Source organism: Pteropus alecto, unplaced genomic scaffold (assembly GCF_000325575.1).
Source record: "Pteropus alecto unplaced genomic scaffold, ASM32557v1 scaffold66, whole genome shotgun sequence".
In the NCBI taxonomy this organism is placed as follows: Eukaryota; Metazoa; Chordata; class Mammalia; order Chiroptera; family Pteropodidae; genus Pteropus; species Pteropus alecto.
In genome coordinates, this window is record NW_006438869.1 from 133,474 (window position 1) to 151,173 (window position 17,700).

Sequence of the window (17,700 nt, forward strand, 5' to 3'; positions counted from 1 at the left end):
TCCGAGATGCTACACAAAAATGAGGTATGTCACAACACTGTCTCTGTGTTCATATGTTACAGTCTGTTTAAGCTGCCAATTGCCAGGTTCCACTTGCTCCTAAATTTATTTATAGGGCCATTATGTGATGCAAACAAATTTTGTGTGTTATGTGACCTCTAATTAACCTTCACAGAATCCCTTTGACGACACGTATCGACATCAATGTCTTTTTTCTTCGACCTCTCAGGGCCTGATGCGATCAGGTTTTTTTGAACTTTCGAAGCAGAGCTCTTGCCCGCGCTCCCGCTTGGCGTCGTGAATCATAGCTTCTGGTCGACTGTCTTATATCGCGTCTGATGTGTCAGAAATAAATACAGTGCTGGCAATACTAAGTCTGCTTCTGCTTTTGAACTGTCTTTGCTGTATCTGCCACCATCTTTAACTCCTCTATCACTCATCAGCTAAGCTTTTGAGGAAATCTTGAGCTGCATTAATTTGAGAAGCAATTCTATTGACGCAGCATAACATTTTCTGTCTTTTTTCCTTTCGCGTGTTGGAATTTTCAGCCAAAACTGAATTTAAATTTGTGTTTTCTGGTAGTGGTCCCTCAGTCAGCTGGACACACGTGCCACCAAGGTCCACAGAAGGGACACTAGGATCACAGACTCGGCGATTCCAGGGCACCAGTGGGCTTCACCCCACACTTCATGGGGAGACAGAGGACGGGGGACAGTGGGTGGCCTCGGGTTCACACAGTGACCTGCGTCCTCCCTCTGTGTCAATAGGCTCCCCACACAGCCCAAGACGCCAAGGCCTCTAAGCCTTCAGCGTCCGGAACTCCTATTTTTAACATTTTTTTTTGTACTAAGAACATTTGACATGAGACCTACACTCTTAAATTTCTAAGTCTAGAGCTTGTTCGTCTTGCCTAACTAAAATTTTATTTCCCTATTCCCCCCTCCACCCAGCCCTGGCAAGCACCATTCCACTCTTTGACTTTATGAATTGGACTATTTTAGATGTCTCCTATAAGTATAATCATGCAGTATTTGCCTTTCTCTGTGACTGGCTAATTTCACTTAGAATAATGTCTTCAAGGTTAACTCATGTTGTCACATGACACAGAATTTTCTTCTTTTCGAAGGCCGAGGAGTATTCCGGTGTATGCCCACAGCACCTTTTCTCTATCCATTCACCTGTCGATGGCCATTAGGTTGTTTCCACATCTTGGCTACAGCGAATAGCGCTGCAGTGAATGTGAGTGTAGACAGCTCAAGATCCCAAGTTCAATTCCCCCGGATGTGGAGAAACCGGATCCCGTGCAGGGTGTTGATGGGGATGCAAAATGGTGCAGCCGCTGTGGAAAGCGGCTTGGAGGTTCCTCGAAAAATTAAAAATGGAACTACCAATGGAAAGCGGCTTGGAGGTTCCTCAAAAAATTAAAAATGCAACTACCATTTAATCCAGCAAGCTCACGTCTGTGTATTTACCCAAAAGAACGGAAATCAGGATCTTGACGAGAGAGCGACATCTGGAACTTCAAGAGCAGGGTGTTCCAGGAAAAGCTAATGTCAGTGAAGATCCTTACCCTCTGAACTGAAACCTCTTACTGAAATAGACATCGAGGCCTGGGGATTCGCTCAAGGGCAGGGCATGTAAATTTCAAAGGTGAAACTTGAGAATCTTTCTGTGAAACTTCCATTTTAAAATGGTGCAGTAAGAAAAGATTCTCAAGTCTTTTACACACCGCTCACACATGAATTTGAAATCAACTCTCTTTCTTGCTAAGCTGTGTAGTGCTCAGGAAATTCAAGATCTTATACTTTCCACAAACACATCCTTTACCGTGTAAATAACATCTAATTAGCATCTTGTCATTTTTTAATAAGCTTGAGTTCGGAGAAACTGCCGAAGCCCAGAAAAAAACAATTAAAGAAATGAGAATAGCAAGAGTGAACTCATAGTGAGGGGCTGGAAAGGTGAGACCTTCTGCCAGAACTTCACAAACGTCACCACATTTGACACTTAGCACAGTTATGGGAGGGAGGAAGAGACCGTCACCCCTTCTTAGAGGAGGAGATTCAGAAAGAGCCACTGACTTGTCATCTAGCCAGATATTGGGAAGCAGATAATCAACTTCGTGACTCCAAAACCAATAAATTACCTACACTCACAGATACTATCTTGATAAAAAACCTCCATCAAAAATAAACATATTTTGTGGCCAAAGATTTATAAACTGCAGCCGGCATATGAAAATCAACGTATTTCTTTAAACGGCAATTATTTTTAAGTGAACTTCTTAGGAATTTAATTGATAGGATACATTTGTCTAAGCAATCCAAAGAAACCAAGCTCCTCCGCCATCCTGCTTATAGTCCTCATGGGCATGGGCTGGCATTCTTATCTTAGGAAAGACAGAAATTGGAATAAATGGGAAAAGCCACAGGAAGGAAAAAGAAGGTTGTGCTTCTACAATCAAAGGGTTAGGTTGCTCCATTCTGCCACCATCACTCCTTCCTGGAGGTACACGGCCAGTAGGTTGACTTCGGAGGGAAAGACAAAAACCAAACCAAACAACTAAAATATCCGAGGACCGACATTGGACTCATTGGAGACTTGCATAACATTTTTCTAGATTTGAAAACTGATGTTATATTTGTTTCACAAACCATCATTCTCTAAAATTGGACATAAATAAAGCAATAAATACACTGACATTCTGGGAAGACATTCAACTTTTGCATTTATAATCAGGTGTCTCTCTCTCTCATACACACGCACACGTACCCACACAGATGCACACACATTACACTGGAGATATACTACACTCTCCTTTAATATATTTCTTCTTTCATTAAACTGTTTTAAAATGTAATTACTGAAGTCCATTTGCGATAAGAAAATGAATGACTTGAAATGTGTTCTGAGTTTTTTGCATTGCAAAGTTTTAGAACTAAAGCATTAGGTCAGCTCGTCCATCCATCTTTGTGGTTCCCCAGCAGATGAGACAAACCCTGAATGGGCGTGGAGACCCCAGGCTCACACACCCACCCCTCGGAAATAGGAAATCAGAGATTCAGCAAAGAATAAAGAAAGCTACCACACTTGAATTCTTTTCCTAGAACAAGTGACTGTTCATAGATTTACCCATCACATTTTAGCAAATAATTCTAAATTTCAGCTCCTGAAATATCAATACATAGACCATCGCAAAATGGACACAGATTTTTCAGGGCTGAAATTTAGTTCATGCTGACCTGGAAAGGAGTGTCTCTGTAATCAGTAACGGCTTCTGTTAAAGTGACTGCAATATCTCCCAGCACAAAGGGGGAGGAAATCTAATTGCAGATCCCAATAACGGAGGTCTCCTTGGGCTGGTGTAATATCTGACAAAGCATCTCACGATCCTCTTCCTCTCTCTCTGAATTCCCCTAGGCTGTCTGGGGCATGTGGATTTTGCATCTCACGAAAAACAAGATTTGCAGCAGCACAAAAACATCACTCAGCCTCACCAACCGAGTAACCAAAATGCTGCAAAGACCAGCAGGAAAGATCAGTGGGGAAGGAGGCCAGGCCAGAGCTTTTCTCGCGAACTTCTCCCCAAACATCCCTACGGTCTCCTCTGCATCCCCCGTCTCTGCATCCCGGGTCTCTGCATCCCCCGTGTCTGCATCTCCTCTGCGGTGCCAGCACCAGGGAGCTGCGAACAAGGTGCGAGCCCAGCGGCCTTCGGGGCTCAGTCATCCTGACAGATGCTGCAGGAGGAGCAGCCATCCGCCCTTGGGAAGGTGCTCGCACAAGAGGAATTTTTTGCGAGGGTTTAAAGGGTTAAAGAAAAGATGACCTGCTAAGGCAGAAGCAAAAGAAACCGGAAGTTGTCCCTCATTCCCTCTGAATGGCACCGCGAGCTCCCACAGCGGCCCCAGAAAGCTTCTCACCCCTCAGCGTCTCTGCTCCTGTGTTTTGTGCCTCGGTGTGGGCTGCGTATGGGGACCTTGTCCCATGTCCCCAAACCAAATTCAGTGACCGGCGTTAAGCCGGCAGAAGCTTTTGTCATAGCTCAGAAATGGGAACTGAAAAACTCCAGGGGTTGCGTGTACCATATATGGATATTTAATTCCAGAAGCTTCCAGGATACTCCGAATTTCCAATATTTCCTTCAAACATTGTTATCAACCAGAAAAACGAAAGTGTTTCACAGCATCCAGTGTGCGCAGAGAAGCCGGTGCCTAGACACGCCACGTTTCCAGAGCATTTAGTGTTTTTGCAAAGCACCTAGAGTCCACCGAGAATCTAATGTTGGCAGAGCATCTCCTATGTACAGAGCATCCACTGCCAGGTCATGCCATGTTTACAGAGCACTCATTACCCGTAGAGCATGTACTGGGTGTAGACCATCTAGTGTGTGCACAGCATTTAATGTTTACAAATATCGTGTGTGAAGAGTCCCCGGTGTGAGCAGAGCATCCAGTGTTTGAGGGCAGTTAACGCTTATCATCTAGTGTGTGCGGAGCATTTAATGTTTACACATATCGTGTATGAAGAGTCCCCGGTGTGTGCAGAGTGCCCGGTGTACAGAGCATCAGGTGTGTGCAGAGTCCCCAGTGTGCGCAGAGTGTCCGATGTGTGCAGAGTCCGGTGTGCAAAGTGCTCCGGTGTGTGCAGAGCATCCAGTGTTTGAGGGCAGTTAACGCTTGCAGTGCATCCCGTATCTCGTGTGCTCAGCGCAGCCAGGTATGAAAACATCCACTGCGCGCTGACTGCGCCCTCCCCGCTCCGGGCTGGGGGCTGGGCGTGAGGTGGACTCTACTCACCACGTTGCAGCCCACGCAGTCCGGCCCGTTCTCGCAGGTCCTGCGGCGCGCTTGAATGCCGCCCCCGCACTGGGCCGTGCACCGCTCCCAGGGACCCCAGCCTGTCCAGAACACGTGCGGGGGGCATAGCAGATGCTCATTGCAGTATCTGTAAGGGGGAAGCCGAGAGGAAAGGAAAGCGGTCAGTGCGGCGCGAGGCCACAGCCCTTCCACGCTGCGGCGTCCCGCACCAGATGCTGAGCACATGGGCATGCTCGCGGGACGGGCTTTGTGTGTTTGACGTGGTTGCACGGTGAAGGAGGCAGATGCGGCGCTGGCCATGCTGCGTGGGCACAGACAATGGGATGCGCGGGACGCAGTGAAGAAAACGCTAAACTCACAATGCGGGATGGATCTTCCTGTGCAGCCAATTAAAGGAGAAACAAACAAAACAAAACCCTTTTTTAATAGATATGCAAACCGGGGAGCATATAGAAAAACATCTGTATAGAACATGCATCTTCTAAACATAAACTTTGAAAGACAGATGAATATGACAGCAGCAAAAGTATTTGGATTTCATTTCTTATCTGTGAATCAAATAAGGCTCATAATCCTATTAATATAATAAGTCGAAGAAAAGTTAAAGTCTGATTTTAAAATAAAGCTTCATGCAATAACCTGCTTAGGTTATTGCATTTTTAAATTTATTCATGGACTGCCAGAGTGACGTCCACGGACTTTAAGAGACCACCCCTTATCTAGAAAGAGTTGAATTACTATTTGCAACTACTAGTCCTATTTTTAGTGACTGAGTATACTTCTATACTTCTGCATAAACATTCCCATTGCCAACTTTTAGCCGAATATACGAGGCCTTCTTAAGCCGTAAATGAGTCACATTTCTCCTGTTTTTAATACTGCGAGTGGAATGAAGCAAAGTGAGAGAAACAAACAAAAGCAAGAAATAGCCTGGCATGCTCCGGTTCCAGCTCCTAGGGAGGAAGATGCTGCTCTGAGTATGACCAAATTTAATGAGACACGTATGACGACTTGAAGGACTGCTGAAACGAAACGGTCTATCCGCTAAGCACAACTTCCGTTTCTAGGGGACACTAGAATACAAGGTTTTGATGTCCCTGGACCATCTGCCTTCAGAAGCAGGAGGCGGAGGATCCTGTCGGCGAGGCTGTCAGCCACCTTTAATGCCATCGCCATTAACGAACATCCTGCAGCGCTCCGTGCAAAGGGCGTGGTGAAGGGTGCTTCTGGTCACCGATGTTTACGCCCCCAGATGAATGTCAGGAAAGGGACTCACGCCCGAGACGCGCAGGACCGAAAGCACCACCTCGAAGGCAGAAAATAGACGCACACAGGAGCCGGTTTCCAGAAACCAGGAAGAGCAATTTGGGGAGCACGGTTTCCCGACAGCCAACGCTGATCCCATTCAATGGGTTTTCCATCAAACCAGGGAAATCCCGGGAAAACGTGAAGGCTTCGGAACAGGTACAGCAACGAAAAGTGAAAAGCCAGGCCGAGCTGAAGGGAAGCAATAGAATGAGGCATGTGGAGTATTGGCTGACATTCTGGAAAAGAACGGAAGGTGGAAATGGGAAGAGTGAAGTAAGACAGCGGATCGAGGACAAGAGAACAGAAAAAGGTGACAGGAAGTGGAAGGGTTTATCTTTATGAACAGGGTGGAAGAACTTGAATTTTCTTTACAAAGAATCGAGAAAATCCCACAGAGCTTCAGCGACAAAATAGCACCGTCTGAGTCAGACCGTGGACACTGGTCTCCAGGGGTTGGTGGCTCAGCCCAGCGGAGGACCGAAGCCCTGAGATTTGAGGACCGCTCCCTGCTTGAGCATGGGGTCTGGGTCTCCAAAGCCAGGTGGGGCCCCAGCAGAAGCGCTGATGGAGCAGATACCAGCCCGGAGTCTCTGGCTACAACAAGCCGAGAAAGAGATATTCTAAGGTAGACAAGCAAGACAAGGAAGAGAGAAGAATGCGCATGGGGTTTGGTACAGTGGGAATAAGATATGGCAGCTGTGTGACTGTACCGAGAAACCCTCACACGGGAGGGTCAAGATGTCCTGGCAGAAGGAAGTCAGGAACCAGGGAGGCAGATGATCTCGTTTCTCTAAACTTTCACATAAAAGAATAGTCATCACTCTTCTTCATCGTTTCCATTTTTGAGACAAAAAAGACACCTTAGGTTTCCCTAAGAAGTCACGGACGGTCTCACAGGGCCCAGGTCGCAGTTCAGGGCCACGGCCAGGAGGGAAGAGAAGGGCCTCCGAGTGAAGACGGTGTGGCCTCTAGATACGAGAGCCAAAACGACACTGAGGGCGTGACGGATCAAAGGGACGTGATGAGCAAACGTGCAACCCTGTAGAGTTACGGGAAGTAAAAATCCCGATGGCTTAGCGACGACTGACACGTGCTGGTGCCTGGGCTGTTCCGAGGGGCACCGTCACTTGTTTTGAGAACACATTTGGAAGAAGGAAACTAAGAACATCAGAACTGTCAGCCTTTAATTCAAAGTCTCCCCATGCAGCTTCTCTCTCACTGTGGGTGGCAAGACAGCAGACAACGACTCCCTGATGAAAAGCCTATCCGCCGACGTTGCCAAGGTGTGGACGTCCCAGAAGCCTTGGCTCTAATTTCAGCTTTCAAAAACACAAGCAAACAAACAAACAAACAATAAAAGGGTAGAGAGAGTGAAGGAAATAGAAGGCCTTTCACTTTTCATAAGAAGCACAGTAACTGAGCTATCGTTTCCCCAAAGCGAAATAAATCATGGTGCATGAAATGTCCCCACGTTCGTCCGCAGCAGGCCAGCTCTGAAAATGCTCCCCATGTTATTACAGGGAACAACCGGCTTCCGGAGACCCCGAAGGCTGCGCGAAGCACGGAACTTTCAACCGGTGTTCACCGGCTTCCTGTTTGGCTGTGTAAGTTTGTCCACAACCTGCTTTCCTTTTCTCGCTTTTACTCTCTACAGTAGTTCTGGGAAAAAAAGCCACACCAGGATATGTGCATGTCCCCCTCTGCAAGAGAGGTCGGAAGGGAAGCAGAGGTCGTGAGGCTGGCTCTGTCCCTTTACGTCACCTGGGCTTTCACTCACAGATCCAGCTCAGAGGCCAAGCCCTTGCAAGCCCCTAACTCTGATTGTCTGCAATTTCAAGGAAGTAATGTCCCGCTGGCCCCTTCCTCTCTCACCCCAACTAACACGAGGCCCTGAGGGAAGCACCTCCTCTGAAACTGCTCTTCCTGCTGACACACACACAAAGTGGAAATTGGAAGTTGGTTAGTTACCTTGGCAACTCTGCTTGTTCGAGGATTTTTATATTAATCTACGGATAAGATACTCACACAGTGGGCCTGCTGTTGAATCCTCACTGCAGCTGGTTTTTTCCCAAATAACAAGCTAAACATTTTTGAAATTTTATGGGCTCTCTTGGATCGCTAATATCTTAAAGCACAGAAAGTCACAGATGGGTTTCATGATGCATTAAAAATTAAGTCTTTAATTTTGCCCATGACTGCTCATTCTCATTTTCCATTTAAAAGTTAGTTAATAACCCAGCAATATTTCTCCATAATTATTTATTTTTCCGCAAACCTAGTCTCTGTGGAAAGGACTGCCTTTCAGAATCCCGGAGAGACTAGGTTCTCAACACGGCATCATGTCTTTTTTCGTATTTCTTTGCGCTCTAAATTGTGTCCTGTTCTGGTTAGCTCCACGAGAGCTGCTCACCGCAGCCTCTGTTAGCCCGAACCAGCCAGAGCCCTGTCAGAACTATCTTCTCCTTGGTTCTCCCTAAGTCATTGTCCCTTTGCTGGGCCATACCGAAATAATGGAATCTTTCATGGCGCCAGAGAAACTGTACGTACATTGAGTCCACCATAATGTTATTTTTTACCTCAAGAGGAAGCTAAGAGAGCCCATTGGGAGTGCGATGACGTGCAAAAAGCATAGCTTTGGCTCCCTGCAGAATTAAGTGAACATGCCCCCCGCCTCCCTCCCCCCTCCAAAGACAAAGAGCAATTCTATAATATTCCCACTCATTCCTGTGACTCTTAACTCTAATGTGGTCCCCATGACCCCCACCTCATGGAATTCACCCAGTGTAATCCCCTCCCATTCAGCGTTGGAGGATCTGTGGCTTGTTCCTAACAGAAGACGGCGAGGATGACAAGATATCACTTCCATGATTACGTTACATAAGATCGCCATGCCCTTCTTTCAAGAAAACTCTCCTTTGCTGGCTTTCGGGAAGCAAGTGACGAGGCTGAACGGCCCAGCCGGCAAGGAATAGAGGGTGGCTTCTGGCTCACGGCCTCGGTCCGCCAGCACATGAGGAACGGAATGCTGCTGACTACCATAGGATTTGGGAAGCAGACCCTTCTCCAGTCCGGCTTCAGATGGGGCCAGTGCCATGATCCACAGCTTGGCTGCCACCTCGTGAGATCCTGAAGCAAAGGACCCAGGTAAACTGCGTCCAGGCTACGAGCCCATAGAAACTGTGAGCCAATGGCCATGTGGGGACTTAGGCAACTGCGTCTGTGGTCACATGATTATGTAATAACCAGTGGAACAGATTTTGGTACCTACACGTGTGGTCCTGCTGTAAGAAATACCTTAACACGTGAAAGTGGCTTCGGGACCAGGGAATGGGTAGAAGCAAGTAGAATTTCGAGGACCATCGTAGAAAAACCTAATTCACCTTGAACAGACTGTTAGTATAAATCTAGATTTTGAGGATGCTACTAATGAGGATTTAGAAGGAAATAGCATAAAAAATTAAAACTCAACAACGATAAAACGAATCCGATTGGAAAACGGACAAAGGGCTTGAATAGATGTTTCCAGAGAAAGATACACAGATGGCCAGAAAGCACATGAGAAGATGCTCAACATCATTACTCCTTAGGAAAATGCAAGTTAAAACCACGATGAGGTCCACTGTACACCTACTAGGAAGGCTATAAAAAAATAAAGTAATAAATATTGTTGGCGAGGATGAGGAGAAATTACAATCCTTGTGCTTTGCTGGTGTGCATGCAAAATGGGGCGGCCACCGAGGAAAACACTTTGGCAGATCCTCAAAACTCTAAGCATGGAACTAGCGCATGACCCGGCAGTCCAGCTCCTAGGTATGTACACAAAAGACATGAAACAGGGACTTAAACAGAGACTCGCACACCAGTGTTCACTGCAGCATCATCCACAACAGGCAAAAGGTGGAAATCACTCAAACATCAATTGATGGATAAATGGATAAATACGGTACGGTGTGGCCACAGTCAAATGTTATTTAGCTTTAAAACAAAGAAGGAAGTTCTATAATGTTTTCAAGGGTTCACCCTTGAAAACATTATGCTAAGTGAAAGAAGCCAGGCAGTTCCAACATGTGCTACGACAGGGGTGAACCTTGAGAACATTATGCTAAGTGAAAGAAGCCAGATGCAAGAGCCAACGCTGCGTGATTCTACTTCTATTCAATATCTTGATTCTACTTCTATTCAATATCTCGGGCGGGCATTCGCAGCGCTAGGACGTAGGCTCGAGGTTACCAACGGCTAGAAGGAAGGCGAAGAGAGGCGTTACTGCTCAGTGGTTACAGGATTTCTGTTTGGGGTGATGAGAACGTTTGGGGATACAGCGGCTGTGGTCCCACAATACTGGGGATGCCATCGATGTCCCTGAACCGCACGCCTAAAATGGCGACATGGCAAATTTTATGTTAAGTGTATTTTATCTCAATGAAAAAAAAAAAAACAACTAAAAAATGAAATAAGAGCATATTATGGGAAGCTGGAAGAAGAAAGAGCCTTGTTCTGCAAGGCACGAAGCTCCCCAAATTGTCGCTAGTGTTTTACGAAACACCAGCAGTGTGAAGCACTCTATATAGTTAAGGAAATTTATAGGTGAAGGGTAGGAGGTGCTGCCTGCTTTCTTCTTGCTGCTTATTGTTATGTAGGCAGAAAAAACAAATCGAGGAAAGAACTATTAAACAGAAGGAACCGGGACTGAATCGTGTTAGACATTCTGAGCCTCTCCTGCTGGCAAAAGATGCTACAATGAAGAACTAGTTCCTGAGCACTGTCAGGAATGGTCGACACAGAGTGAAAAGCTGAGGATGTGACCGCACCGCCTTCTGTTAAAATTTCAGAAGGATGGAAGGATCAGGGTAGTATTCAGTCACACAAAGGGTCCCTTGATGAGGTCCAGAGCAGGGCGTGCCTTACAGATCCTCTCGATCGCAAGCAAGATACAGCCAACGGAGCAAGACCCCGCGCAGAGAAGGGCTATCTCAGAATGACTCGTGGGCGCCGGTTTGTTTAGTGAAGTAAACACAACGGAGATTCATGGAAGACCCACAGAGTTTACTTCAGCAAAAAGCTTGAGTTTATTTCAGCTTGGACAACTGAAGTGAGGCTGCTGGGCATCCAAGATGCTGCGGGCAGGAAGCAGGTGGATGAAAGCACTCAGCAGCCGGCACATACCACCTTTCGAGAAAAAGGAAGGAAGATTCAGGAAGCAGAACTGAGCCCGGAAGGCAGAGCGAAGAACCACGGAGAATTATGCTCAGGCCTCGAAACCTAATCACGCACCGGCGCCTGGCTGGCTAGACTTCAGAATTTCCGTGGAGCAGTGAGTGAGTGGTTCCTCTGTGCTTCCCATCTTCCCCCTTTTCAACGGAAATGTCTGGGGCTGGCACCCTCTGCCTGTCCCACCACTGCAGGTTGGGTGTGTTGGTGGCATATGACTCGTCTCATTGTAGAGGTTGACGGACTGAGAGAAACCACATCTGGAGGGCCTCACTCACATTTGGGCTCGACTCCCGTGAGGTTCTGGAATCTGGGGAGACGATTTAATGGCATAAAACTTGTGGGGACTTTGAGAGCGGGAGAAATGCATTTTGCACGTGGAAGGGATGCGGATGACCGAGGGACAGATAACAGACCGACTACAGCAGATGCTCTATGGTGACCCCGCTGACCCCAAGGACCCCGGCCTCCTAGTCTCCATACCCTGTGTCATGCCACCCTCTTGAGTGTAGACAGGGCCTGTGGCTTACTCCTAACCAAGGGAATATGCCAAGGTGATGGCATGTCACTTCGTGATGACATTATTTAAGAATGTCATGTCCATCTTGCAAGGGGACACTCTTCTCTGCAAGATTTAAGGAAGCAAGTGACCATGACGGGAAAGTTCATTTGGCAAGAAACAAGGAAATCTCAGTGAGAGACTGAGATCGTCAGTGTGAAAGAGATCCTCCTCAGAAGGAGCTGAGTGACAACAACCTCATGGTCTTGGAAGTCAACCCTTCCCCAGGAGAGCCTGTGACGAGACCGCAGCTCTGGCTGAGCAGAGAACCCACTAAGTCATGTTGGAACTCCTCATCCACTGAGACTGTGAGACGATAGATGTATGTGCTTTAAACCACTACGTTTGTGGAGCTATTTGTTATACCACAGGACAAAACGAATACAGATAATGGTATTCGTATTTTGATAATATTCACACAAAGGTCCATGGCTTCATCCTTGTTGGTGGCCTCTTTGGGACTCACTGTTTCTACTCAGTTCCTGATACTCTAGAAAATCATTTTCCAGGAGATTTTAGAACAGAACAACAAAGTGGCCACATCTTTTCTAGTACATATCAAAAAATAAGTTAGATATTTTCTTTATTACTTCAGAAAAAGTGATATTAATACTCTGAGATTTTTGTTACAATAACGTTCCCACTGAATTATTCCACATATTGGAGATTTTTCTCTCAGAGGAAAAGTCACTAACTATAATCCTGGCATTAACTTAAGGACAATTTTTGCGAGAATCGATTAATTCACTCGTGGTCACTCAGGACTTCTTTAGGGTTGGTGGCGTTTAAATAAGCCCGACATGACAGTGGCAATCGCTGTGTACGCTTATTTCTCTATCTTTCGTACCTTTCCATGGAAACCAGGTTTCCTTTTATCTTGAGTTTAGTTCTCAAATATTTGTAACGGACATTATTCCTCTATGTTACTTAGGTGGACTGATTCCCACAGAACGTGGCAAAGAAATCTAAGAAATGTTTGCTTGTGAAGACCAAGAAAGAGATATTACGTACTTGCTTTTTCTAGTTTTCATTGACCTTTCGATAATGCCTTAGAAATGCTGTTCAATAGGGAGGCTTCGATTTTCCAAAAATCTTACTTAGGCCCTGTTCTTACCACCTATTCATTAATGACTTAAATCCAAATTTCCTTCATCAACCAAATATTCATCTAGCCCATGTCAGGGATTCTTCTGTAAAAAATGAAGGGTTTAAATGCAAGTCCTCCAAACACACTAGCCATCCTGAGCTTCTCCTGAACGCGAAGCTTCGAGAACAATCAGAATTGGCTACTGAACATACCTATCTGTGAACCACACAGTTAAACAGACTCTTCCTGTTGCTCAGCCGGGGAAAAGTGACAGCAGGTATTAAGTTAGTGGAGATGCCGTGATTCGAGGGATGGCTTCACACATCTGAAGGCGGCTTTGCCTGAATGGGCTGGATTATGTGATGTCACGTGGCATTAAAAAAATGCCAACCGATTTTAAATCTTACGAGGCTGAGAAAAAGCTGGGAGACCGTTCTCCCATAATCAGCTTTCCTACTTTTCAACTGGTGTTGGCTCAGAAATTCCAGATTCATGCAAAAATATTTTAGCGGAACTACTTCAAAAACGACTTATCCTGCTTTGTAAAAATCATCTTTCATTTCCCTCTGAGTCCAAAGGAATGAAATCCTAATTGGTGATTCAGGAACACAATAGAGAAAGAAAAGAATGCTTTCCTCTGGTTGTTTTGTTTTAAATAACTAGTAGAGAACTATCTATCAGTAAGCCTGTCGTTGATTTTGTCTATATAAATATTACTTACAGGAAATAGCTGCATCCCGTGTTTTTATGAGGCTCCCAGTGAATCTATATCATCAGATACCAGCCTTACTACATTTTATTGTAAAGATATTGAAAACCATTTTGTTTCACATGAACCGATACAATAAGTTCACGTGCATTTGGCAGAATAGGAATCCTGAAAGTAATGTGAAATTTACGTCCTTGGATATCCTCCCAATGACCATACGGGGGAATGTACCGTAAATATGCGAGAAAGAGTCAACCACCACAACTGTAGATGTTACGAAGCCGAAATCAAAACGTCTGATTCTATAAAAAGCAATAAACTGAACCTAAGACTGAACGAAAATGTCCCCATGATGTGCTAAAAGCTTAAAACACACACGGGAGAGCGTGCCCTGCCCCGGTGCGAGGCGCCTTCCTGAGCGTGTGTCCGTGGCCGAGTGTGTGCTGGTCAAAAGCATCACCCAGACCTTCAACGCGTTCTCGCCTACGCTCCAGCTGCCGACGTCAGACGAAAGCCACTCCATCGGCCCGTTCCCACGGGGACCCAGAATGGCCTGAGGTCCTGCAGAGAACTGTGGGTTTTGAGACTAATCTGGTCGAATTCAACAAGAAGGATCTTTCTCCAACAGACTTACAACAGCTGCATGTCCGGGGAGCCGAGCACCGCGGTGCCCCCGGGCCACGGACGTCCAGCTCCCCTGGAACCCGCTCAGCTGCTCCAGCGCGCGCGCGCCGCGAGGTGCTGTCCACGGCCCAACTCAGAGGACCGCAGGGAAAGCAGAGGACGAGTCGGCTCAACAGAAAGGGACGCGGCAGGGAAGCTAGGCTGGGTCCCCGACGAAAAGCGCGGGGGCCCAGCAGAGGGAATCGAGACGCGGGCCCCGACAAAAAGCGCGGGGGCGCAGCACGCGGGCATGACGGAAGCGTGAGCGTGGAGGTGCGGGCCGGGGCGGCACCCACCTCTCCTCGCGGTTCTGCCCCACGCACACGCGGCCGCCGTGGCGCGGCGTGGGGTCGCTGCAGGACCGCTGCCGCACCTGGAAGCCGATGCCACAGGTGGTGCTGCAGGGCGACCAGGAGGTCCAGGGCGTCCAGCCGCCGTTCCTGGGGAGACAAAGCAGCGGGGTCGCTGAGACCAACGGCTTGGAGTCTGTCTGCGCCACCTCCACCTCCACGCGTCTCCCCGCCCACGTGGACCCCCTGACTGGGGGCCGCGGGACTGGATGTGCTCTGTCCTGGGAATCTCAACTCCTGCCAGGTTTCTCTCTCAGGCATCTGATTTTAGAGTCAAAGTAGGAAATGTGAGAGTCAAGTGGTCAGTGCTCTGTCAATAATTCAAAATGGGCTGTGTTAGAAACTGTGAAGAAGCTTTAGCTACGAAAGTGTAAATCTAGAAAAAATATAACGTGAGTTTATTGAAAAGCAATTAGAGATGAATCTCTGAACCTCGTTTATGCTTTTATAATCTTTTGTCCACATTTGAACAAAAATAATCCTCTGCAACTATACGTAACGCTTACTTTTAAAATCTATTAGTATCAATGAAAATCAGTAATTCCCTCGATGGTATTGAGATTGCTAAATAATGCTAAAGAACACCGTAATGTCCAAAGCTTTAAAACAAACTTTATTAAAAATGAAGGAAGGATATTTTAAATTCAGCTTCTTGGCTATTTTCTTGCAATTTGACGAAGATACAGAGTATAAATAAGGACTGCAAATTATGTCTATTAATACTTATGTACTTATTTTATATATATGTTTATATATATTTTATATATATATATAAAATAAGGTAGATCTATAAAAACAATTTCTTTTCGTAAATTGAATGTCTTTAACCTGCTCCTCCAAAGTACTGAGAAAACATATTTAAATGATGTGATGAGATAAAGCATATAATCAAAAATATCATACTCGCAAAAAGTATCACATTAGGAACGTTTTGAATTTTCCAACACTTTCTCAGCGTATTGGGTTAGACAAGGTGCCTGCATGCAAAGAACAGGTTGAATTTAGAGTCCTTTGATCAGTCTTCTTAAAGGCTCTTCGAAGTACTTTGCACAAATCGAGGAAGTACTGGCCAGTACTGACTGAGCAAAAAATTCAGTCTTCGGATTAGGTACTTTCCAGTGTTTTGCTTCCAAAGAAATTGAAGGCCAACATAAACAGGTCATCAGCTGACACAAGGCATTACAAGCAGTCTTTGATGTTAGATTACCATATTTTTGGCGGACAACTTGGAAAGAATTCAGAGCAGTGAGTGATAATGTTATGACCTTACAATTCCATTTACTTATGTAAATGGCCCCCATTAGCACTTAGAACTAGGAAAATAAAACATAAGAATGGAATCGATGCTAAGCCCTGCCCAGTTCAGGCGAGAAGTTGCATTTCTGCCTGGATAAGAACAGTGATTGGGAATTAAAAACAATTTCATTAAGGAATGAATTTCCAATACGTTCTTGTTTTTTTATGTTAAATCGTTATTTGTCAAAAATGTGTAATATTAATGCTATTTAGGTTATGTGCTAATTTTTGGAATACGTATTTAAGATATAAAGCTTAATGATTATCAGAAATAAAAGTTTTTTTAATCCATTTACATAATCTGTTTTTGTGATAGTTACATGAAAGTATGATAGGGTGACCAATATAAGACTTTCGAACATAAAAACATAATATATTAGGATAAGATTCTATAAGGGATTAGAAAAGAATAAAATAGAAAGAAATAAGGAGAAACAGAAGATTTCTGATTATTAGAGTCCGCTCGTCAATCTTAAAATGAGAAGGTAGCTATCCAATCACTATGGAATTTAGGTTTCATTTACACACTTAAATAGTGATATAATAGGAATTATATCTCTGCAAATATTAAAACTTTTGATAAAAAAATTAGGTATTTGAGGAGGCATCTAGTGTATTAACATTCTTTTAGGGGGCCGGTGAGCTGTGAGGACCACACTGCTTCAGAAAGCCCAACGTCCAAGGACAAACATTGCCATTGAGAGCTGTGGACATGTGTGGACACATAAGCTTTGGTTACGACCCCAGATCTGTGCTTTACAGACCCAGGAGAATCGATTCCAGGAGTAGGTGGTTAGCTTCTCAAACTACCCAAACTATCCGGTGTTGGTGCTTGCACTGCAGAAGCAGCTGCTTCAAACACTGCACGCTCCTTCTGTAATGTGCCACGTCAGTATGGGGGCTGTCAGGGTAATTTTTGGTTGATGGATTTACTGGCGTCCAAGGGTAGATGGGCTGCTGGGGGCTCTCCTTCGTGATCACAGAAGATGCTTTCCCTGGTCGGACTAGAAGGTTGGCTGATCGGCTGCCAGGGGCATCCCGTCTGCTTTATGTGAGCCACTCACGTGTGTAGTAATTTCAGCATGTCTACGATGACAGGGAGCCGGGACGCCAACATTTACAAGATCAGGCTGTGTCACGGTTTTGTGCGTGGGCCTAAATTTGGCCTGAGACTTGCTTTCATTCTCAGGAACCACCTAATGGCGAGGTCAGGAGGAAGGGTATGCCTGTATCTTTCACTTCTAACGACATTGTCAAAACAAAGAGACAGCTGTGAACGGCCCAGTGGGCTGTGCCAGGGCACAACTGATGCTCTGAGTTCTGTTAGTAAGGGGCTATCTGTCCATAGATTCCAGAAAGGGATTGCACCCAAAATGGATGTTGCCCCAGAAACAAGCCAATAATATTGTGCATTTAGCATAATTTTTCCTAATCGAATGAGGAACCTAGGAAGAAGTTAAGATTTATAATCTAGAGTTTAAAATCTCCTTCCATAGATCATGCAGTTTGACGTGCAGGGTCCCTGTCTTTTTCTCGAATGGGAAGAGCTGTGTGGCACATGATTCCCCAGACTCCTCTGCAGTCTGGGTTACAGTGAACGTCCCCTCCGACCCCCCACCCACCCCCGGACCCTGGGAGCTGGAGCCACGCACCTGGAACAGTTGGCGATCTCCATGCGGGGGCCCTCGCACTGCCAGCCG

At 45.8% G+C, this 17,700-nt stretch overlaps 1 protein-coding gene across 1 annotated transcript in view; it reads right to left on the reverse strand.

Annotated features, from left to right (window-relative positions):
• SEMA5A (semaphorin 5A) overlaps window positions 1-17,700 on the reverse strand; it is a 411,791-nt gene that overhangs the window by 41,363 nt on the left and 352,728 nt on the right. The window contains 3 exon segments of the mRNA XM_006915860.3: window positions 4,800-4,947; window positions 14,651-14,794; window positions 17,653-17,700. The exon segment at window positions 17,653-17,700 is cut by the window's right edge and continues 15 nt beyond it. Of these exon segments, the coding sequence (XP_006915922.1) occupies window positions 4,800-4,947; window positions 14,651-14,794; window positions 17,653-17,700 (340 nt within the window).